The sequence below is a fragment of the Mesoplodon bidens genome (assembly GCF_964165515.1).
Source record: "Mesoplodon bidens genome assembly, chromosome: 9".
NCBI classification, from domain to species: Eukaryota; Metazoa; Chordata; class Mammalia; order Artiodactyla; family Ziphiidae; genus Mesoplodon; species Mesoplodon bidens.
The window spans coordinates 74731885-74755245 of record NC_138166.1 but is presented as its reverse complement, the minus strand read 5'-3'; the positions used below and the strand labels follow the sequence as shown (position 1 = coordinate 74755245).

The 23361-nt window shown below is 38.9% G+C and overlaps 1 protein-coding gene across 4 annotated transcripts in view; it reads left to right on the top strand.

The window, feature by feature from the left end:
- CTTNBP2 (cortactin binding protein 2) overlaps window positions 1–15863 on the top strand; it is a 181696-nt gene extending 165833 nt beyond the window's left edge. For all 4 annotated transcript variants that reach the window (XM_081244582.1, XM_081244581.1, XM_081244580.1 and 1 more), the window contains 7 exons: window positions 2663–2841; window positions 5141–5340; window positions 5691–5873; window positions 9214–9277; window positions 10465–10597; window positions 11600–11701; window positions 14806–15863. In XM_081244582.1, the coding sequence (XP_081100708.1) occupies window positions 2663–2841; window positions 5141–5340; window positions 5691–5873; window positions 9214–9277; window positions 10465–10597; window positions 11600–11701; window positions 14806–15021 (1077 nt within the window). In that variant the 3' untranslated portion in view covers window positions 15022–15863. The remainder of the gene's footprint in view (window positions 1–2662; window positions 2842–5140; window positions 5341–5690; window positions 5874–9213; window positions 9278–10464; window positions 10598–11599; window positions 11702–14805) is intronic.
- The last annotated feature ends 7498 nt before the right edge of the window (window positions 15864–23361 follow it).

The window sequence follows — 23361 nt, the reverse complement described above, 5'->3', positions numbered from 1 at the left end:
AATCCCGCACAGTTGGGCCACACTTGGAGGACAGGATCTTCATTGTATCAGCACAGGATTTTAAACTGTAGGTAACACAACACCCTACTGCTAGCTGCTTCACACACACAGAAAAAAGCTTTTTTCCCTTACATAACCAGATGCCTTGCAGTAGGTGTTGATGATGTCCATTCACACCTTTGTGATGTCAGGTCCCAGGTCTGGGTGAGTCTCTTGACCTCCCTTCAGGATTGCAGGACTTTGGGCATCACGCCCTCACACAAACTTGTTCATAGGCAGGAAGCAGGATGCTGTGCAGAGAGGGAACTTTGGCTTCCTTTGTCTCCTCCTTATCAAGGGGAAAGAATCTTTTTCTGAAACTCCCAGAAAGAAGATTTTCCCTGAATGGTTCATTAACCAGACTGGTTTCATGTACACCTCTCCACCAGAGATCTTGGCTAGAACTACCTTCCCAAGGCCAAAGCTCTCCACCAAGTTCCTGAACAAAATTCAGTGTCTGTTATGTTAGAGTGTGTGAACGTACGTGCGTTTGTGGAGTTGGCGCCATGGGAGGCGGGTGGAGGGAGAAGTGTGGGATGGGAATGCGTTTGGTAATTCAGTGAACAGTGCCTGCTAGTGGTGATTTGCATTAGTATCTGAAATTCCTAATTGAATCAGAAATCCTCTGTCCCAAGCTCTGCTAAAGTCAGTTGCCTGGTCGTAAATATATTCTTCTGACCAAAGCACATCAGTAGGAAGAAAGGGGAGGCAAAGACAGTCATAGGTATACAGCTTTTCAGATTATTGATACTTCCATTAACTTCATCACTATTAATATTTAAATCTTATTGCCAAAAAATTCACCTAAATAATTGCAAAAGATGCCAGTTTTTTTTTCTTAAAGACTTTATTATTTTTAGAGCAGTGTTAGGTTTACAATAAAATTGAAAAGAGACTACACAGATTTCCCATCTACCTCTTGCTCCCCACACATGCATTAGCCTCCTCCATTATCACCAGAACGGTGCCTTTTCTTATCAAAGAGGAGCCTACACTGACACGTCAAAATCCCTGGTTTACCCAAGAGAAAAACATGGAACGCTTCACGAATTTGCATGTCTTTCTTGCGCAGGGGCCATGCTATTTTTCCTTGAAAGGTACATCTTACCTGGTAAAGTATACCTCCTTTTCCCTCCTCTGGCTCTGGTAAGCATAGTTTGAAAAGGATTGATTTTACTTATTTGGAAAGGAAAGTTCTAAGTTTCAGGCTCTACACTTTCCTCCATTGTGTTTGCGAATGGGCCAGTGGGGTGTGCTGTGAAGAATAGAAAGGGGAGGGGAGGTAATGCCTTTCATTTATCAGGAATCACTTCAAGTAGGTTAATAAAAAGGATTCCGGGGTAGGAGTACAATGGGAATGAATGACTCCTGCAAAACGCCAGAAATCTTGTAACCGCAGGATGGAACCAAATATTTGGGGGCACTTAGAAGCACACTGGCACGTGATCAAAATTACTTCTTCCAGCTCCTTCCAGGGATATAAGTAAGCAGACCTTTTTTGGACAATACCAGGCTTCTAGTATTTAATAAAAATAATTATACTTTCTTTAGTAGGAAATTAATATTCAGCTATTAATTGTAGCACGTGATCTCATTCTCGCTGGAAGAGGGTCAGAGAAAGTGGGAGAAATATGATTGTTCCTCTTTTGAAGAAAAGGGAAACTATGATAACAGATCCCAAAGCCTCATGTAACACAGTGATGTTACTTTAACGGAGCTGCTAGAATCACTGAACCACTCTTTCATTTTTTCTAGGCCAAATTCTATCCCTTCGTGTAGGACATAAAAACACTCATGTATTATCCTCAGTCTTAATATCATAATTCCTTGGTAAAGTAGAGATTTATGTGAATCTGCTTTCTTATAAAATACAGAGTCAGTTGCTGTATCTGACTTCTAAATATTTGAGAGATTTCTCCTCATAATAAATAAATCTTTGTCCTTTTGTGACCCTTCTGTACTACCAAAGAGGGACCTTTTATAAGATATAATAATTCTCCCATTCAACTGTGTGTGTCACACAGTATTACTTAAAATTTGCACATTTTAAAATTTGAAAATATACTTCTTTATGCCGTCAGACCATTTTGATGAAGTTAGCATTTTAGCTGAGCCTTCCTTCTAGGGAAATTAGAAGTAATACAAGGTGAACATGCCACAGATCCAGGTATGCCATCTTATAACTTACCCAAAATATTCAAATATTTAATGTAATTTTAATTTCATTTATTCAGAATCCTTTTTTGAACACCTGCTATTTGCAAGACCTTGTGAGGAATTCTGTACACATGTGAAAAATGATTTCTTCCCGAATTGATGTTTAGGAATTCATCCAAGTAAGACACCTCATCCAGGGTGTCTCACTGCACTATCATGTCTGAATCCTTTCATCGCATGTAATAAGCTACAGATCTGTATCTGTATCTCGTGCTAACACACGTCATAGAGTATGTTATTACCTAGCCGTCTTCCAGCCACCCCAAGTGAAGGTTAAAATCAGATTTGGCTACAGTTTTGTTTTACAGTTTGAATTTTTATATTTTTAGTTTTGGAGTGTTCGAAACAAAAGGACAAGAAGCACTGTTCTAAACCAAGCCCCCGTCTTCCCCCTCCCTGTCTCTAGTTCAGGGGTCAGGTGCCCTCTCCCTGCGACCCCGTGTGCAAGACGGTCGACTGGGCCCTGGCTGTCTGGCGCCAGCTCAACTCGTGCCTGGCCCGCTTGGGCACACCGGAAGCACTTCTTGGGCCAAAGTATTTCCTGTCTTGTCCTGTAATCCCAGGGCATGCCCAAGCGACAGTGAAGTAAGTGTCATTGATCCTTCTTTGCCTATTTAAAGTAGAGCCCTGGCTGATTGGGAATGTTTGGGGGTGAGAAAGCTGAAGGGGCCACCTTGTGCCACCTCTTGTCATGAACACGAAAGCCAGTGCCCTGTGCTCCTGTCACAGGACGACCATGACTCGTGTGGTGGGTACTTCCTAAGGAAACTATTTTGCTAAGACTAGATAGATCCCAATTTCCCTCTGTTTACAAAACTTTCATCAGACTCATGTGTGACTTGCTGGGCAGTGTCTCCTGGGGAAGGCCCACATGAGACATTAGGTCAAGTATCCTGTAACCATCCCCCTACCCCACCCCCCAAAAAGCCCACTTACATTCTGTTGATGAATTGAAAATCTTCCTCTTTTATTAATGAGACTTATGTACTTACTGTGTTTTAGAGCAGCTTATGAAAACAGACATATATACAGTAAGGTTAATGAAATAGAAAATTAGAAGGAAATTGAAAGGAGGAAAGAATTTGTCACCATCCAGCTTACTTTAGTAAGGGTTCTGTGATTCGCTGTTAGATTTGATTCTGTACTTTTTGGCATCCTGGACAGAAATCTATTTTGGAAAGCAGGGTATGCAGATAATATGTCTTCTCTGTTGTAAGACAAACTATCAGTTTAGTAACAGCTAATTGAGGGAACACAAGAAGTGCTATATTAAAAAGTATACAGCAATTACAGCAATTTCTTGTTAAAAAGCAGAAATACATTTATTCATTTAATTACCCCTTTCTTTATCAGTATCATGAGTAAATTTAAGCCTTTTTTTTTTTTTTTTTTTTTTTTTAACATCCAGAGCCTCAAGATTCTTAGGAACCAGTTTTGGCCTTTACTTTCTGCTGCATGGTCATTGTCAAGAGCTAGAGGCTCTGAGATTTTTACCTTATCTGCAAGCTGACAAGTTAGCCTGCCACATTCAGGATGTGGCCTCTGACCCAGCACTTCATCACTCAGCACAGCCACAGCCTAGGCTTCATATTTGCATTGGTTTCCCTACCTCCTCAGGCCCTATGGGGTGATGCATAGCGGCCCAGGTGGATGCTGGCTTTGCATTAAAGCTGTGGAACTGTGAGCTTGGGAATCACCCAGTTTTCTAACGGGGATGCTGGCAAATCTGCCCACGCTTTGCCCAGGAAGGAAATATAACTTTCATTATCGTCAGGAAACAAATCTACCCTCTGCTCCAGAAGGAGACACTGTCTCTGTTTTTCCAAGTCGGTTTACGATACTAAAACAGCCTTGAAAAGATAATCCAGAGCAACAGCTGACACAAGAGGTACAGAAATGCCATGGAGAGTTATCTCCCAACAGCCCTATTAAGGAACTGCCTTTTTTAAAAAAATTATATATTGTTTTAGCTAAAGCTTATATCATATTTCCCTTCAGCACCTTTAGGAGTACTTTTTTTTCCTTTGTACTTTTTTTTTTCCCTGAATTACGTGTCACTAGACATGAACAAAGCAGCTGACAATAGATGCTTGATACTGAGTAAATAGTTTTAACAGTCTTGAAAGGCTTATGTCAGTATCTAATAACTTTGAAAACTTTCCTATTCTGGGCGACGGAGTTCTGTCTACAGCCTTTAACTGTATTAACTGTTTTTTAATGCTGCAACAAAGTGTAATCTTTTTTGAAGGAATTTTGATTGGCACTGAGTGCTCCACATTTGGGCTGAAGTCCCGCAGCAGCTACAGCTATAATGCAAAGAGTCCACCTGAGGCCATGGCTGGTTGATCCCATCCCCTCTCTACAGGGCTCACCCACCACGTGTAGACGCTGAGCCCCTGCCTTGGGGCAGGCAGATTTAATTTGCCAGGGATCATAAAATGTATCCCAATTGCAGAAATACTAAAATACAATATATGCGTCTTATTAAGGAAAATGGCAAATAAGTTTAAGCTATTTAGACACAGACTTTCAGGAAATCTTTTTCCAGACTTCTTTAGTCTATAAACTTTTCCATGTATTTTTTCCCTTTCCATATATTTAATGTTATTTGTGCATTCATTTATTCAACACTCCAGGATCTTATAAAGAAAGAGACGAGAGACATGTTAGCAGTTTCCTTTGAAATACATTGTATATTTAAGGCAAATTCAAACTACTTTGGTGTTGGATAATTTCACGTATTCCAAAATGACCTGGGAAAGGTAGCCTGTCCATAGAAACACTTAGGTTTTGTTTCACAGTCTTCCAGCCTGTTCCCCGTAGAGTTGTGTGTGATTCCTGAGAGGCTTGGTCCTAACTGTGAAACCCACTCCTCTCTCGGAAGGTGGATGTCTAAGCTGTGGAATGCTGTCATTGCACCCAGAGTTCAAGAAGCAATATTGTCAAGAGCCTCTGTGAAAAGACAACCCAGCCTTGGGCAAACAACTAAAAACCCTAGCCAGGGACAGCAGGCTGTGGTTAGAGCTGCTCTCAGCATCTTGCTTAATAAAGCTGTTCTGCATGGCTGTCCCCTCCAGAGAGCAGGTATGTGGGTTCATGCTGGGAGGAGAGGAAATTCACACTCTTATGTAATGCTTGCTTGAATTTGTCTTTAGGGCACTCTATTTTCTCTCTTTGTAATGAGAGAAATTATCTCCATGTAATAGATGTTGCACAACACAGCTTTAGAACTCTCTCTTTTTTCATTACTGGCTCATGTTTAAATACCAGACTTCAAAGTAAAGTTTGCTGGTTGACAAAACTTGGGTATTACAAGCCTGTGATTTTGAAGAGGCTATTTCTTTAAGTATTAGAAACGTTGGATTTTACTTGACTCTGTGAAACTGCATTATTGCTTCTGTCCTTTTGACAAAACATGGTTTCTGTTATTTCAGAGCTAGACCAGCATACAGCTGATTTCAAAGGAGGAAGTTTCCCTTTATCCATAGTTTCAAGTTACAACAGTTGCAGCAAGAAGAAAGAGAGTGGTGCCTGGAGAAAGGTGAGCACCAGTCCTCGCAAGAAGTCTGGCCGGTTCTCTTCACCCACCTGGAACAAGCCGGACCTGAGTGAGGAAGGTAAGGGGGGCAGGCATGTCACCCACACGTATGTGGGCATCCATGAGGTGGTTTCTGAATGCAAACGTGCTTTATTTTTATCACTCTGCATTCAACAAAGCAAAATTCTGAGTATTTCAGATGCATATTTTCATGGAATAAAACACGTGGTAGTTACACTCCAAAAATATCTGAGAGCCCCCTATCTGAAAAAATAATCTTTCATACTAGAATTCTGAAATTAAATTTAATCTTTACCATGTTAATGGTCATTTGCTTTTTATTAATTTGATTTTCTTGGGATGCACACAATTATATTTATGTAATACAAATTGACACATAAAAGGAAAGAAATATGCCAACATGCATTCCTAAGCCAACCTTAAATATTTAGAAGAATGTGTTATAGACGTATTTGATACCAGTTTAAGGTCTTTACAAGTGAGTCAGCTTTACACATTTTTTTCATACATGGGATGTACTGTGTACCAAGTTTTATTCTAAGCACTGGAAATAGAGCAGTGAAAACAGGAGATAAAAATACCTCCCCTCATAAAGTTTACATTCTAATAAATTATTAGACCTCTTCCTTTTGGCTTTGATAGTAGCATAATCAATTGTACAAATTTTAAATGTCCTCCCTAAAGGCAATCATATTTGAAAAGATGTTCCAACCTCATATGCATTGTGGATTTCTGTTAGGTGTAATTTAGGTCTTCAAGAGCCCCCTTGCACCCCAAAATGTTCTCTTTTATGTAATTTTATGGCAAGTTGACAGCAGTGGGGTTGCTAAATAAAAGAATATGATGCCTAAAATCTTATCTTTCTTAAAACAGAAAAAGTTGCTTTTGTTACTATATTTTTATATTGAAGCATGTATTGATTTTTAATAAAAATTTAATATGGTTTTAACCATATCAGTACATGCCAGAGTTTTGTAATTACCCCAAGTATGTGAAAATAAATTGTGAGCACTTTTTTTTAAATGACTGAATGGACAGTCACTGAAAAAAAATATAAACTCTCATTGTAAAGGTAAGTTTTATGTATTTATAATGGGATACATTCTGATCCCAAAGGCTTGCCCTTACTTCCTAAAGTTAGAGTGTTTGATTCAGGGAATAAAGTCATGAGACTCTAGCCCCCCAGTAGAGCAAAGAGTCTCCCTCAGGCTGAACAAGGATTATGTATCTGTAACAAGGATTATACCTTTTACCTGTTTATCCCTTGAGAGTATCCAAAAGAGCTCTACGATGAGGATTATCATCTCCATTTACAGAGAGCAAAACTGAGGCTCAGAAACCCTTGGTTACCTGCTCGAAATCACTTCTACAAACGGGGTTCTGCAATCCATGTTTTCGTTCCTGGCGAGTCCAATGCTGTTTTCTTCAGTCTGTGCCACTCATAATAATCCATGACACTCAAAGGAGGACACCCATGCAGGCTTTTCACTGTATCATTTCCAAGTTCATTAGAATTCCTGTAGGGTTCAGGACCAGCTGCTTTCCTGAACAATAAGCATTGTCAATATATATCAATACTTTAGGGTTGACAAACAAAATCCATAAAGTGAATATGAACTTAAAACAATATTATGGAAATAAGTCTAACTTGGCAGACTGTATCAGGCAAAATTGAGTTATAAATTATTTTAAATTCATTTATATTTTTAAAATAATTATTAGTTGTACAGCTATTGGATATATCAAATATTCTTTGAAACATGAAAACTTTGATGAATAAAATTGTGTGCAACCATAGTTTACACTGACTTCAATGCAGAGATTTATAAAATGCATTGGCCAGTGTTTAGGTGCATGAACCACTGATTGGTTAAGGACCAAAGGTGGACATGCCTCTAGTTTTTAATTTTTTTATAATAGTAACTTTTTCTAATAATTACATTTGATATAAAAATTATTACAACAGGGCTTCCCTGGTGGCGCAGTGGTTGAGAGTCCGCCTGCCGATGCAGGGGACACGGACGGGTTCATGCCCTGGTCCGGGAAGATCCCACATGCCGCGGAGCGGCTGGGCCCGTGAGCCATGGCCTCTGAGCCTGTGCGTCCGGAGCCTGTGCTCTGCAATGGGAGAGGCCACAGCAGTGAGAGGCCCGCGTACCGCTAAAAAAAAAATTATTACAACAATGTTTGGGTTGATTTTTTGACATCATTGGTTTAAAAAAAAAAAATAGAACCCTTTTGCATTCCATGCAGACCACTATGGAAACGCATAAAATTTAATAACGACACGGCCTTTTTCTTTCCTGACCTAAACCAAGGCTGAGGGGTTGGTCATAGGCTTCTGGAGAGCAGGGCCCAAGGCTGTACACTTACATGGTAATTAGGGGAAACCTACTAGTCATTGCTTTCTGACAATAATGACGAAAGTATGGATGAGGAAACATACAGAGATTCTTTGATGGTCTGCTTTTAATCAAGATATATCAAATTCGACTTACTTTTCAAAATCATTCTTTAGAGATTAATCTGTGCTAGCACCATTCGTACAATTTTAGAATTAACTCAGAAGCAACTGTGTTAATGAACTTATAAAATTTAGAGTGTGTACTATAGAAACAGACATTTTGAGTCTAAAATGATTTAGTGTTTCTCAAAGTTTTTTGATCATAACCCACAGTGAGAAATAGAAATATATTTACACACAAACCTGTGCGTTTGCATGTATCTATAACTGATACAAATTTATATATTTACTGCAACCTGTGCAATGTGATATTTCCTATTCTATTTTCTAAATGGGTTGAAATACGCAGTTTGAAGAACATTGGTGTGATATGCAGTATTTGTTTTAATGCTGTGACTTTTTGTATACTGTTCCTATTTTGTTTTCCGTAAAACGCAAAGCAATTAAAAGTTAAATTTTTACACACTAAGGCCACCCACACTGTAATATATCATGGGGCTCAGACATCAAAAACTGCTCCAGATCTACATAGTCAGTAACTAGTCAGTAACGTTGGAAGGCAAACAAAGGGAGAGAAAGGGAAATTACCATCATCAAAAGGCATGTATTAACCCCTTTTTAGGTACTTTGAGAACAAAGGCCTAAGGATGTGGGGACTTGACTGGTTAGAATAGGGTCCATTGATGAAAGCAGAGTTGAGGATTCCTGAATTGAGCCTCAGGTGGTGTGAGTTGTACTGTCTTTAGTCATAAATATATCAATACATGAGGTTGTTGGTCATTCCCTGACCTTCCACAGGGCTTCAACAGATGGATTTAATCCAAAAACAATATGAAAATACAGCAGAGTCCATAGCCTGTTTCTTTTAAATGCAGAGTTCAAGATGCACAGGGACATTCTGTTGAAATGATTACATTTTTTTTTCTTTAAACAGGTATCAAAAATAAGACTATATTACAGCTGAATTGTAACAGGAATGCTTCTCTGTCAAAACAAAAGTAAGTTTCCCTTGTAGATTTAACTCATAACAAACAATACACATTCTCATTATTAGTCTGTGCAACTATTACACTTAATTTTTTAAAAAGCAAAAGGTAATTAAATGCTAGTATTAAACTGAAATCTAATGAATGAATTTCTAAAAAAAAAAGTTTCTTAACAGAAAGCCTGTTTTGCTTTTAGTTTGTTAAAAGGTTAGAAATATCACTGGCTTCATTTTGTACCAAATTTGGTAGTTATTATTAATGCATTTGACAAAGATATGGTAACATCCTGCATTTGTGAACTTTTAAACAGACTTTTAGATGACTGTTTTTTTTTTGCGGTACGTGGGCCTCTTACTGTTGTGGCCTCTCCCATTGAGGAGCACAGGCTCAGCAGCCATGGCTCCCGGGCCCAGCTGCTCCGCGGCATGTGGGATCTTCCCGGACTGGGGCACAAACCCGTGTCCCCTGCATCGGCAGGCGGACTCTCAACCACTGCGCCACCAGGGAAGCCCCGTTTTTTTTTTTAATGATAGATTTACAGAAACCTAGCATGACTTATTGTTTTTCTTATGTCGCTCCTAGGGAATTGTTGATTATACCTCCAAACTTGTAAGCAAGCTGAAATAAGGAATTATTTATCATAGAATAAAAATGCTTGTTAGTTTGTAAATAGGTCCCCAGTGTAGCCCAGTAAATTGTGTGCTCAGTCACTTGGCAGGTAACATTTAGGACCCTGTGCCCTGGTTCACAGAATTACAGAAGGGGGTCATTGAATCTGCATCACATGCTTGTTTCTGCCAGGTCCACTGTTAGATCTGTTGTATTCAATAGCCTATATAATAATTGTAATAACTCTATGTTGTAGGTATAAGGAATTGGTTAGAGAGAAGGGAACCCAGGAACTAAGTGAGGACAAAAAGAAAACCTGACCTCTGGTCATATTGCTAATATGTGGCAAATTCATATTTACTCCATTATCACACTGCCCCCTGCACACAGTGTCTTAGCTTTATCTTTAGAGCCAGAGAAGAAGAGGGAAGAGTAAGACTGGAATGTTTTAAGTGAAAGTAGATTTCTTTGTGTAATAAAATTTTACCCTACTGAGAATTTTAAGTGGGAGTTTTCAAAATCCAGTGGGAGTGGGTTGTTGTGTAAGTGACATTGATGGATGCCTTTAAAGGATGTTAAAATCTTTTTAGGTCTCTAGAGAATGATCTATCATTGGCGTTGAATTTGGATCAAAGACTCTCTCTGGGTTCGGATGATGAAGCGGATCTCGTCAAGGAACTTCAGAGCATGTGCTCCAGCAAATCTGAATCTGATATCAGCAAGGTAAGCAGGACGCCTGGGGGAGGACATTGAATGGTTCAACCCAGCAGCCGAGAGACTTCTTAGAGCCACATCATAACTCTCACTCCCTGACAGAAATTCCTTATCAAATAGCATGTTAATGCTCCAAATCAGAGCATCCCTTACCTTGCTTAGAAAAGCCCTTTCTTCCAAAATACCCCTTCTACAATAAGGGAGCTCTATTTAGCACACCTTCTCTGAAAAACCTGAAGCGGAAATTGCATATGTTAATTGCGTTACCACAAATTACACCAATACATCCTTTTCATATTCCTAACTGGCCCATAAGTCACCAGTCAGTAAGAGAGCATTACAGCAGCCTTGTGTTCTGGATAGAACGGCAACTTTCCTTACAAAAAAAAAAAAATAAGTGGCCTGTGTAATTTGTTTAGTCAGAGTCTTCAAGCTGTGAAATTTGAGATCCAAATATGGAAATCAGTGACCCAAAATCTCGAAGCATTAACAGCATCAAGTTCAACGTGTTTTGGCACCCTGATATCTGCAGCAAATTTGACCAAACTTCCTTGATAAATGCCTTTTACTTGAAAGGGAGCATAAGAAGGTAGTTAGAACTTGTGCAGCTTCCACCCAAAGACTCACCTATTGTATTTAGACAGTCATAATCTCTGGACAAAGTAGAACTGACTAACTTATTTAATGTTGCTGGAAATGAGTCGAAATACTTAACCTCTGGAAAAATTAGGTAACAATGAAAATCTTGCAAATTTTATATCCTTTCATTTTGTGCCAAGTGATTTTTTTTTAATAGGGCTTATCTGGTTGTCTTCTTCTGACTTTAAAAGACTTTTTTCTTAGAGGCTATTTCTCATGCATTTGCCGTTAGTTTCACATGAAGACTTCAAGCCTTCATATGAACATTATAGGACTTAAAGGTCTGTTCTGTAGAGCTTCTGACAGTAAGAGAAAGATCACACTTCTGTTGTGGGTTTTCCACAGTGACTTGATAAACTGTATATTTTCCAGATTGCTGATTCTGGGGATGATTTAGGGAGGTTTGATCGTTCAGGAAACAACCCTGCATTTTCAGCAACTGTTAATAATCCAAGAATGCCAGTGTCACCAAAGGTAAGTGTCCCCTTTCCCTCCAAAATGGGACAAAGAAGGATTGTTGTGGAATTTGACTTCACAAATCTTTCAATGTGCATCACAGGTACTTTTAAACCATAGTTGGGAAATAAATAGGATAAAGGCAAAAGTGTTCACTCGGTAATCAAGGTTAGAAAAATTATTGTTTGGATAATAGCTTGAAAGAATCACATAGAAAAGCATTCTTTTTCCTTCTATTTGATTCCAAAATTTTGGGTGTCCTTTCCATTTGTTTTCATTTGTTTATGCCGAAACTAGAACTAATGTAACTTTCTGTCTTTTGTGCTGTATTTTAAAATGGGATATTGAATTTCATTTGAGCACTATTTTGGAAAATTGGAGTAAATTTTAGCAAAGTGCTGAGTGATAACAAAGATCTACACACACAAAAAATCTCATTCTGGTTTACTTTAACTTGCCATATCATGCATGTTTCAGTGAGAGACTTTTCTTTAAAAACAAATCAGAATGTCAAAACAGAAGAGCCAGGATTCCAATAGAGTTCCTTAACCTCTTGAAATAACTTATACAATTGGTTAATAAATGCCCAGAGTTGAGATGGCCCAGCAGGTACTCCTGGGTGAACAGAAACAATAAAACTACTTCTTATCCGGTAGTGATTTTATGAGGATGCATATTTTGTAAGAGGCATTTAGTAACATGTGGTTTGCTCACCAAGCCATGTCCATTGTGGTTCACATCCTGTTCTCATCCCGTCGCATGGCAGCTGACACAAACCTGTTGGCGGAGGGAGTGCAGAAAGCAGACTCATAAAGTCAGCCTGGTGAGACTGTTACATTATTAACCCTCCTCTGATCACCGGACAGCCCTGGGCTCCCCTGCCCCTGCTCTCTCACGGCTTCTTCCTTAGGTTTCAGTCCTGATTAGTCACCCACGAAGCTGTGTGAGCCTGTGTGTGTTGGGGGGAATATTAACAAGGCTGAGTTCTTGTATAAAAAATATATAACATGATGATCTGTGAAGAAGAGCATGACCTGTCTGGCTTATAGTATTTGCTTTTTTTCCCCAATTGGGAACAGTTTAGAAGCACAGCAAAAGCATAGTTTGGAGAGCAGGTAAGGGAGGATGATTGAGGAGGTGACCTGGGGTCCCTGCAGAGAATTCTGGCTGGAAAATATTTGTTCAGGAGCTGTGGTTCAGAACACCTTTCTTGGGCCTCCAGGACCCCTCTTCAGGATTCCTTGCGCAGTGGGAAGGGGTGCGATGAGCCACTCTTTGTCCACAGGGCCCAGTCACTTTCCTACATAAAAAGGTTGACTGGTAGTGACTGGCAGCTGTTGTATAATGAAGACAGTTCTGTACCTCTTTTTCTCTGTCACAGGACCATATTGGGTTGCTACAATAAGGTACTGTCCAGAAAAATAGTACTGAAAGTAGGCTAAGCTTTGTTTTACAAGGGACCTTTTAAAAAATGGATCATTTTATACTTTCTGGGCTCTTCAGAAAGAACCACAGAGTTGTTTAAATGTGCGGTTTGATGCGGGTATTAGGAGGAAAGCTGCCCCCTATTGCTTTGCCCACTGAACGCATTGTGAGGACTGTTCCCCGTGGATACATGTTCTTCTCAGAACCTGCCAGCAGAGGGTGAAGTATACTCATTTGGCATTTGCCAGTCTCCTGAGAGCTTCACAGGCTCATACCTCTTCTACCGTGAAAAAGTCAGCGAGCATTTCTTGGTTAGATGCCCAGCCTCTTCTATTATCAGGAAGTAATTCCCTTTAGAAGTAAGAGCAGTCTGTGTTAGTTGAAATCACTTTCTCCTATGCGGCCAGAGAGGGGCCCTGTTAATCAGGTAGCATATCAGCCAGCCTTCTTAAAACAAACAAAAAAACCCATATTTACATAAATACAGATTTAAATCATCAGGAGAGTAGATACTAATAAATGTTTTCTTCTCATTAAGATGCAAATTAAACCCCCTAAAGCAGAAGTTCTCATTTTGGTAGCATAATGAAATCCACTTGAGGATTTTTTTCTCCAATCCCCGGTACCTAGACCACATGCCTTAGAGGTTCTGCTGTAATTGGTCCAAGGTACAACCTGAACGTTGGGGTTTTTAAAAGCTCCTTGGTGATTTTCATGTGCAGCCAGGGCTTAGACCCGCTCTCCAACCCATACCTCTGATCTCTCATCCTCCTTATTTTCCACCCCATTTCTTTCCAAATATGTCCTTAAACTTCACATAACTTATTTTTACATGTAATTTACTATTTCAACAACATACCCTACACCTCCCCATGTCTATCTTCACCCTTCCTTCTTCCCATGGAACCCTTTCCTCTTCACCTGTCACAGCCCATACTCACTTAAGTTCAGTTCTGCGACCTGGCAAACATGAAGTGAGGCCTACCCAAGTGAACTCAAGATCAGGGAAAACAGCATGAATAAAAGGTCTTATCCCAGCATCATCACTCTCACCTATCCAACTCTGGTTCCTCAGGGGCAAAATGAGAGACCTAGACCAGGTCCAGAAGAGTTCTGAAACACTAGAAAAACAAGAGCATGCAGTTTCCAAGAATGGAAGATCTTGAGCTCCTTAGTCAGAGAATTGCTACGCAGGAACTTTAATTCACTACAACAGAAGCTCCATCAGAGCAAGCATGGTGCTCTTTTACGTTCTCTACTGTAAGCCAAGCACCTAGAACAGTGTTTGTCTTGTAAACATTCAAAATGTGTTGAGTAATAGTCTAATTAGATCTAAAGGCAGAAAAATTAAGTGACGTGCTCAAGGTGAAAGAGTTGAATTGTAGAACTGCTTAGAAATGGTTGGAGTAGTCCAATTTGATTTCATACAGCTCCAGCTGGTGAGGAGACTCCAGGTTCTGGCACTTGATTCACTGACTCCTGTGTCTAGCACTTTTGTGATACCACAAAGGACCTAATGAAAATCAGCCAGTGGGTCTATAAGACATTAAGCATTCAGCTTCTCCCCTCCATTGTCTTTTGTTCATTTTTTCATGAGAACTTAAGACAGAAACTCCTACATGCGTGCTCAGGGACGGAGAGGAGGAAGTTAGGAACGATGTCAAATTGACAAGCTATTTTGTTTGCCTTTCTTACAGGAGGTCAGTCCTCTCAGCAGCCATCAAGCGACTGAATGCAGCAACGGTAAATCAAAGACTGAGTTGGGTGTTTCAAGAGTTAAATCTTTTCTTCCTGTTCCTAGAAGTAAAGTCACCCAGTGTTCCCAGAACACCAAAAGAAGCAGCAGCAGCAGTAATACAAGGCAAATAGAAATAAACAATTCAAAAGAAGATTTGAAACTTACACAAAAATGAACAAGCAGAAAAACCTAACAAATAGGCCTGCCTACAATATTCTCATTCTTCTGTATATTTCACACAGAAACCAAGGACAACAAGATGTAAATACCTTCAAATGAATCAAATGTTTTCACTGCAATATAAAGTATGAGTGCAGGACCACTATTCAGTTTTTTGTAAAATGTATTTATAATCAACATTTAGGGGTTTTTTTTTCAGTTCTATAGGATTGAACTGCAATACCAAGAAGTTATACCCACTTTTCAAGTAGTTTTATAATAGAAAAGTCATAATAGTTTTACTCAAGATGTTCAGGGGTATTAAAACAACTGTCTGTGTACTGTATGTCTATATATATGTACATATGTATATTTAAGAAAGCCTGAATCATTGCATACTACATGTGTGCAACATTGGCTTAGATAACAGGTACCATTTTAAAGAGATCATAATTTTATGTTCACTTGATGAGAAATGACTAGAATGGGGCAATAACAAATCATTTCTCAACAGTTACTTTTCTTAAAAGCCATATTAAGTATTTTTAAGTATTTTGCCTGTTAAAATTCTAGTTTCCAGTTTTAAATCTTTTAATGGTTGCATCATGTATATTTATGCTTATGAATTTGCATTATGACTCCTGTAAAATATGAAATTATATAATGCAATAAAAAGTGTTATCTTTCTTAACAAAAGTTTTATACCTAAGTGGATATAAAAAAAAGTAAATGGTTCAATAAATGAGACTTAACTCCTCTTCAATTCTAGTGGCACAATGGATAATATTTTCTAGGCGGTTTGTTTCACTAATGAAATGACTTAAAAAGTTAATATGCCTTGACACCAAATAAAATATTGAATTAGTGAAATAATTTTGCTGCAGTTTCTGTCTATTGCTCTTAGTAGTTTATCCATGCAAAAGATATTTGTGTTCAATTTAAGGACATTTATAAAACTGGTCCTCCATGTTGGTATTTCAGTAGCTATTCAGAGAAAGACTCACACTTGTTAGAAAGTATTAGTTGGTTTAAACTAAAATAAAACATTTAGTGGAGCTCTAGGAATTAGGTGCTCATTGAAAAAAATTTTTTCATACATACAAAAAAAAGTATAATTTTATACCAAGAGTCATTTGCTTGTCTGAGAGTACTGAAAGTCCTTTCTTGGCCAGAATGCTTATTTACATAAGTATACACAGGTGCATTGAAACTATATTACACTTTGCAAGTATCTTTAAAAAATGTATAGTGAAGATTAGGCCACATGGGGTGAAGTAGAGGAAGGATCAGAGAAGAGATCAATTCCAGTACCTGTCAGGCTTCATCTCTGCAATCCTTGGGTGTACAGCGTGGACCTCATGGACAGGGAGATGAAACTAGAGCAAGGGACAGAGGGTAGATAGGAGAGAGAGGCTGGAGGAAATAGGCTTGAACACAATAACGCCTTTGAGCTGGACTCAAATTCTTGGTACCCTGGTGATATTTGATACTCAAGTGTTTTCACAAAAAGACATTAATCTTGGGAACAAAACTCAATGCTCTTGATATCATAGACCAACATACATAGATTGAGGTGGCTGTAATGTGTTTCCTCCTGCTTACATACACCTTAGATTGTGTCGTATTTGATTTTTTAGTGATACGGCATTGTGCTTTATATTAGCAGCTTTTCTGAAGATAAGGATCTCATTAGTGTATTCAAGGACCAGAGAAGAGAAAAAATTTGGAATATATTATTAAGATGACCTCTAGTAACTGATCCATACAGTTTTGATTCATTAGTAAAATTCAACACATATACTTTTTATAATTGGATGGCAGACTGGAAGATGTCTAAAGAAGGCATTTAGATCAGGAGCTTTCAAAATACAGATAGAGACCTAGTAATTGGTCATTTTATCAATTTAGTGTGTCACAACTACCATTTTTTTGAAAATAGGATAGAATAGAAAGATTTTGTTTCTATTATGTAGGTACACGGATGTAGGCCCTGGATTGTGATGTAAAGCATAACTCTTTCTGTGGGTCATGTCCAAAAGTCTTTGAAAGTCACTACTGTATAATGGAACCTAGTGGTGAGGGTCAGGGTGCTTTGGGGGTAAAAAGTTCTTTGATGATAAACAGCCTTGGGACTGAATTAAGCACTAACATTTACTAGCTGTGTGACCTAAGACAAGTTACCTGATCTCTTTGACCCAGGTTTCACAATAGTTAAATAGGACATGACAACCCTACAAGTTATCCACAAGCATTAAAATGAGGTAATATAGTGTTCCTAGTTACCTCCCTCATACATAAAAATAAATTATATCCCAGAACTCTGTGGCAATCCAACATCTTTTCAAGTTGTAATCAATTCACAAGCAACTACTAACAGCTGTATTATGAGCATCAGATTTTACTACAGTTGTATGAAACATCTAACATAGAAATAGCTAATTGGAAATTAATATAAAACATTAGCAAATTTTATTTTCCTTTTATGTTAAGTCTATTTAGGAGAACCTCATCATCAAGGTAACACATTTTGCAGTTGCTTATGTAAAAGAAAAGCTAGTAGATGTGTCAAAATCTGATAATGAAAAAAGCCAATTTTGATAGACAAGGCTGAATTTCCATAATATTTTCTTCTGTGCAATAAATATTTAATGCAAATTAAGTTCAGTTGACCTAGCCAACACCTGATTTAGGCACCTGTTCTTAACAACTATGAGCCATTCCACAAAACTTACTCTATGAAGTTATGTGATACTTTCTGAATTCTATCTGACCCCTTTTGTAACATTTTTCTCAGAGAACATCCCTGAGATGTCAAAGGAGTAAGTTAGTGAATAGATAATCCTGTTAGTTTAGCTTGGTTTTTACTGTGAATAAATATTTGTGTTGTAGAGCAAGATGCCATTGTTGATTTGAAAGAGGACTATGGAAATATATGAAGAGAGGATATGAGTTACACACCATATCTATTCTGTCTTTAATAGTGAAGATAACACTTGACTATCAAGAGTCATGAGCTGCAGTTTCTGGCCACAAGGCTAAGACAACAGGTAATATCTCTGGGTGTCAATGTCTTCACTGGAAGAAAAAATAGAGGATTTTTCTTGTTCCCAGAAAGAAAAGTACAATAGGAAAATCAGAAATCCTGATAGTTGTTCCTACACATTCTGATACCTTAATAAGGGAGGACATCAGCTAAACATATCAAAAAAAGTTACTTGGATTATATTTTGAGGAAATCAAGAATATGTCAGAAAGAGAAATTAAGAAATCAATCCTATTTACAATTTCACTGAAAAGAATAAAATACCTAGGAATAAATTTAACCAAGGAGGTAAAAGACCTGTACACTGAAAAGGCATTGATGAGAGAAATTAAAGATGGCACAAATAAATGGAGAGAGATTCTGTGCTTACAAATTAGAAAAATTAATACTGTTAAAATGTCCCTAGTACCCAAAGCAACCTACAGATTCAGTGAAATCCCTATCAAAATTCCAATGACTTTTTTCACAGAAATAGAACACACAATCCTAAAATTTGTATGACACCACAAAAGACCCCGAATAGACAAAGCAGTCTTGAGAAAGAACAGGGCTGGAAGTGTCATGCTTCCTGATTTCAAACTATATTAGCTATAACAAATCAAAATAGTATAGTGCTGGCATAGAAACAGATACAAATCGATGGAATAGAATAGAGCACCCAGAAATAAACCCATGCATATATGGACAATTTCTGATAAAGATGCCAAGAATATACAGTAAGGAAAGGACAGTCTCTTTAATAAATGCTGTTGGGAAAACTGGACAGCTACATGCAAAAGAACCAAACTAAACCCACTGTCTTACACCATACACAAAAATTAACTCAAAATGGATTAAAGACGTGAATGTAAGACCTGCAAACATAAAACTCCTAGAAGAAAACATAGGGGGGTAGGCTCCTTGACATTGGTCTTGGTGATGATTTTCTTGATCTGACACCAAAAGTAAAGGTAAGAAAAGCAAAAATCAACAAGGGGGACAACATAGAAACCAAAAAGCTTCTGCACTGGAAAGGAAACCACCACAAGGAAAACCTAACCTATAAAATAGAAGAAAAATATTTTCAAATCATATATATATGATAAGGGAATAATACCCAAAACATATTTTTTAAAACTCATACAACTTAACAGCAAAAAACCAAACAATCCAATTAAAAACAGGCAGAGGATCTAAATAGACATTTTTCCAAAGAAGACATACAGATGGGCCAACAGGTCCATGAGAAGGTGCTCAACATCACGAATCATAAGGAAAATGCAAATCAAAACCACAGTGAGATATCACCTTATGCCTGTTAGAATAGCTATCATCAAAAAGACGAGATAAGTGTTGGCAAGGATATGGAGAAAAGAGAACCCTTAGGCACTGTTGGTAGGAATGTAAATTGGTGCAGCCACTATGGAAAACAGTATGGAGGTTCCTCAAAAATTAAAAATACTCTCGCAGACTCCAGGAGAGGTCACAAGCCACCTCTGCTCCCACTGCATGCTCCAGGGGTGTGCATGAGCCACCACCACTACCGAGAACCCCAGAACCCAGCACCAGCCTCTGCACCTGCGTACCCCCTATCAACTTGAATAGACCAATCACTAGAAGTGAAATAGATTATGTAATCAAAAAACTCCCTACAAACAAAAGTCCAGGAGCAGATGGCTTCACAGGCAAATTCTACCAAACATTCAAAGAAGAACTTATACCAATCCTTCTCAAACTCTTCCAAGAGATTGAAGAGGAAGGAACACTCCCAAAGACATTCTTTGAAGCCACCATCACCCTGATACCAAAACTAGACAACGACACTACTAAAAAGGAAAATCACAGGCCAATATCTCTGATGAATATAGATGCAAAAATTCTCAACAAAATATTAGCAAACTGAATCCAACAACACATAAAAAAGATCATACACCACGACCAAGTGGGATTCATCCCAAGTTCACAAGGATGGTAATACATACACAAATCAATCAATGTGATACACCATATCAACAAAAGAAAAGACAAAAACCACATGATCTTGACTTCCCAAGTGGCACAGTGGTTAAGACTCTGTGCTCCCAATCAAACCCAGGGGGCCTGGGTTTGATCCCTGGTCAGGGAACTAGATCCCACATGCATGCCACAACTAAGAGTTCACATGCCACAACTAAGAGTTCACATGCCACAACTAAGAAGCCAGCTAGCTGCAACTAAGGAACCCACGTGCCACAACTAAGGCCCAGCACAACAACAACAACAAAACACATGATCAACTCAACAGATACAGAAAATGCATTTGACAAAATTCAACATCCATTCACTATAAAAAAACTCTTATCAAAATGGCTATAGAGGGAACATATCTCAACATAATAAAAGCTATCAGTGACAAACCCACAGCCAATAATACTCCAGGTGAAAAGCTGAAAGCCTTCCTGCTAAAATCTGGAACAAGACAAGGATGCCCCCTCTCACCTCTTCTATTCAACATAGTACTGGAAGTCCTAGCCACAACAATCAGACAAGAAAAAGAAAGAAAAGGTATCCAAGTCAGAAGGGAAGAAGTAAAATTGTCATTATATGCAGATGATATGATACTATATATAGAAAACCCTAAAGACTCCACAAAAAACTACTAGAATGGATCACTGAATTCAGCAAGGTAGCAGGATACAAGATTAACATACAAAAGCATTTCTTTACACTAACAGTGAAATATCAGAAAGGGAATGTAAAAGAATAATAACTTTTAAAATTGCACCTCCCCAAAATGAAATACTTAGGAATAAACCTGACCAAGGAGGTGAAAGACTTAAACACTAAGAACTATAAAACATTAATAAAGGAAACTGAAGATGATTCAAAGAAATGGAAAGCTATCCCATGCTCTTGGATTGGAAGAATTAATATTGTTGAAATGGCCATACTACCCAAAGCAATCTACAGACTTAATGTGATCCCTGTCAAATTACCCATGACATTTTTCAATGAAATAGAACAAATAATCCTAAAATTTATATGGAACCATAAAAGACTCAGAATTGCCAAAGCAATCCTGAAGAAAAAGAACAAAGCAGGAGGCATAACCCTCTTAGACTTCAGACAATACCACAAAGCTACAGTAATCAAAACAGCATGGTATTGGCACAAAAACAGACATATGGACCAATAGAACAGAATAGAAAGCCCAGAAATAAACCCACACACCTATGGACAATTAATCTTCAAAAATGGGGGCAAGAATATACAATGGGAAAAAGAAAGTCTCTTCAACAAGTGGTGTTGGGAAAGTTGGACAGCCACATATAAATAAATGATGTTAGAACACACCCTACACCATACATAAAAATAAATTCAAAATGGCTTAAAGACTTAAACATAAGACATGATGCCATAAAACCCTTAGAAGAGAGCATAGGCAAAGCATTCTCTGATGTAAATCACACCAGTGTTTTCTTAGGCCAGTCTCCTAAGACGATAGAAATAAAAGCAAAAATAAACAAATGAGACCTAATCAAAACTTACAAGCTTTTGCACAGTAAAGGAAACCCATAAACAAAATGAAAAGACAACCTACAGAATGGGAGAAAATATTTGCAAATGATGTGACCGACAAAGGATTAATTTCCAAAATATACAAACAGCTCATACAACAACAACAAAGAAACAAAGAACCCAATCGAAAAATGGGCAGAAGACCTAAATAGACATTTCTCCAAAGAAGACACACAAAGGGCCAATCAGCCCATGAAAAGATGCTCAAAATTGCTAGTTATTAGAGAAATGCAGATCAAAACTACAATGAGGTACCACCTTACACTGGTCAGAATGGCCATCATTAAAAACTCTTCAAATAACAAATGCTGGAAAGGGTGTGGAGAAAAGGGAACCCTCCTACACTGTTGGTGGGAATTTAAGTTGGTACAGCCACTATGGAAAACAGTATGGGAGTCCCTCAGAAAACTAAAAATACAATTACCATATGATCCAGCAATCCCACTCCTGGGCATATATCCAAACAAAACTCTAATTCAAAAAGATACATGCACCACCATGTTCATAGCAGCACTATTCACAATAGCCAAGACATGGAAACAACCTAAGTGTCCATCAACAGATGAATGGATAAAGAAAATGTGGTACATATATGGAATATTACTCAGCCATAAAAAAGAACGAAATAATGCCATTTGCAGCAACATGGATGGACCTAGAGATTATCATACTAAGTGAAGTAAGTCAGAAACAGAAAGAAAAACACCATATGATATCATTTATATGTGGAATCTAAAATATCACACAAATTAACCTATCTACGAAACAGAAACAGACTCACAGACAGAGAGAACAGACTTGTGGTTGCCAAGAGGGAGGAGGTTGGGGGAGGGATGGAGTGGGAGGTCGGGGTTAGCAGATGGAAGCTATTATATATAGAATGATAAACCACAAGGTCCTACTGTATACTGCAGAGAACTATATTCAATATCCTATGATAAACCATAATGGGAAAGAATATAAAAAAAGAATGTAGAGGGGCTTCAAAATGCCAGAAGAGTAAGACGTGGCGATCACCTTCCTCCCCACAAATACATCAAAAATACAACTACATGTGGAACAACTCCTACAGAACACCTACTGAACGATGGGAGAAGATCTCAGACCTCTCAAAGCCAAGAAACTGGGCTTCCCTGGTGGCGCAGTGGTTGGGAGTCCGCCTGCCGATGCAAGGGACGTGGGTTCATGCCCCGGTCCGGGAGGATCCCACATGCCGCGGAGTAGCTGGGCCCGTGGGCCGTGGCCACTGAGTCTGTGCGTCCAGAGCCTGTGCTCTGCAGTGGGAGAGGCTGCAGCGGTGAGAGGCCCGCGTACCGCAAAAAAAAAAAAAAGGCAAGAAACTCCCCACGTACCTGGGTAGGACAAAAGGAAAAAGAGACAAAAGAACAGAGATGGGACCTGAACCAGTGGGAGGGAGCTGTTAAGGAGGAAAGGTTTCCACACACTAGGAAGCCCCTTCGTGGGCGGAGACTGCGGGTGGCGCAGCGGGGGAGCTTTGGAGCTGCGGAGGAGAGCGCAGCCACAGGGGTGTGGAGGGCAAAATGGAGATATTCCTGCACAGAGAATCGGTGCCGACCAGCACTCACCAGCCCGAGAGGCTTGTCTGCTCACCCGTCGGTGTGGGCGGGGCTGGGAGCTGAGGCTCGGGCTTCGGAGGTCAGATCCCAGGGAGAGGACTGGGGTTGGCTGCGTGAACACAGCCTGAAGGGGGTTAGTGCGCCACAGCTAGCTGGGAGGGAGTCCTGGAAAAAGCCTGGAGCTCCAAAGAGACAAGAG